At 66.5% G+C, this 979-nt stretch overlaps 1 protein-coding gene across 1 annotated transcript in view; it reads right to left on the bottom strand.

Annotated features, from left to right (window-relative positions):
• Positions 1-979, bottom strand: part of EMH_0038960 (uncharacterized protein) — a gene marked incomplete at both ends in the record, with an annotated part of 3,416 nt that overhangs the window by 1,883 nt on the left and 554 nt on the right. The window contains 3 exons of the mRNA XM_013495346.1: positions 3-258; positions 423-691; positions 866-979. Coding sequence (XP_013350800.1) covers positions 3-258; positions 423-691; positions 866-979 — 639 coding nt within the window. The remainder of the gene's footprint in view (positions 1-2; positions 259-422; positions 692-865) is intronic.

The raw sequence follows: 979 nt of genomic DNA, 5'->3' as shown, positions 1-979 counted from the left end.
CAGCAGCAGCAGCTTCTGCTGCTGCTGCTGCACTCACTGCTGCAGCGGCGGTGCTGCAGCTGCGACGCTTTCTACTGGGGCTTCTGCTGTCTGCTTGGCCGTAGCTGCCCCGTCTCCTTTTGTCTTTCATGCTGCTCCTGCTGCTGCTCCTGCTTCTGCTTCTGCTTCTGCTGCTGCGCCTCGATAGTGCAGCATCCGCTGCTTTGTCTGCCTGCTGGCTCCGGCGATCAGCTGGGGGGGGAGAAGGCCTCCTGCGAGCTGCAGGGGAAGAAGACGCAGCAGCTGCAGCAGCAGCAGCAGCAGCAGCAGCAGCAGCAGGAGCCTCACGATCTCCTGGGCGTTGCACTCTGCCTCTCGGACTGCTTGACCTGCTAGGTCGACCCCCAGGCGTGGGGCTGTGGCGGCTGTGCCTGTCCTCATACCCCACAGCCCGATCCCGGGATCCGATCCCCCGATCCATGGACCCAGCACCGCGACCCCGAGCTCCGACACCACGGCCTGGGGACCCAACACCACGGCCGCGGGACCCGCTCCTGCGGTCCCGGGACCCAGCAGTGCCTCGACCCCGAGCCTCGAGCTCACGGCCGCGGGACCCTGCATCGAGGTCTCGGGATCCGATCGCCCGGTCCCGGGACCCGGCCCCACGATCCCGGGATCCTGTGTCGTGACCCCGTGAGCGGGCTCCATCATCCTGGGGCCCTAGGCGTCTGGGGGATTGGCTGCTTGTGGGGTGCCGACGAAGGCTGCGTCTTTGTTGCCTTCTGCTGCTGCTCCTGCTGCGGTTGCTTCTGCTTCTTCTGCTGCTGATGCTCCTGCTGCTGCGCCTCATGCGACGGCTGCTGCGCCTCCCCGCGCTGCAGCTCACCCGCCTCGGCGAGGGGCTTCGTCTGCACTCTTTTTCATTTTCTGCATCCGTATGGAGCCGTCTCCCTCCCCTCTCGCTATTATCACCACTGCCACTGCGGGGGGGGCCCCTAGG

Source organism: Eimeria mitis, genomic scaffold, assembly GCF_000499745.2.
Source record: "Eimeria mitis Houghton genomic scaffold, Emh_scaff1530, whole genome shotgun sequence".
Lineage (NCBI taxonomy): Eukaryota > Apicomplexa > Conoidasida > Eucoccidiorida > Eimeriidae > Eimeria > Eimeria mitis.
Note: the sequence above shows the minus strand (reverse complement) of the source record. Positions and strands in the feature narration are given on the sequence as shown.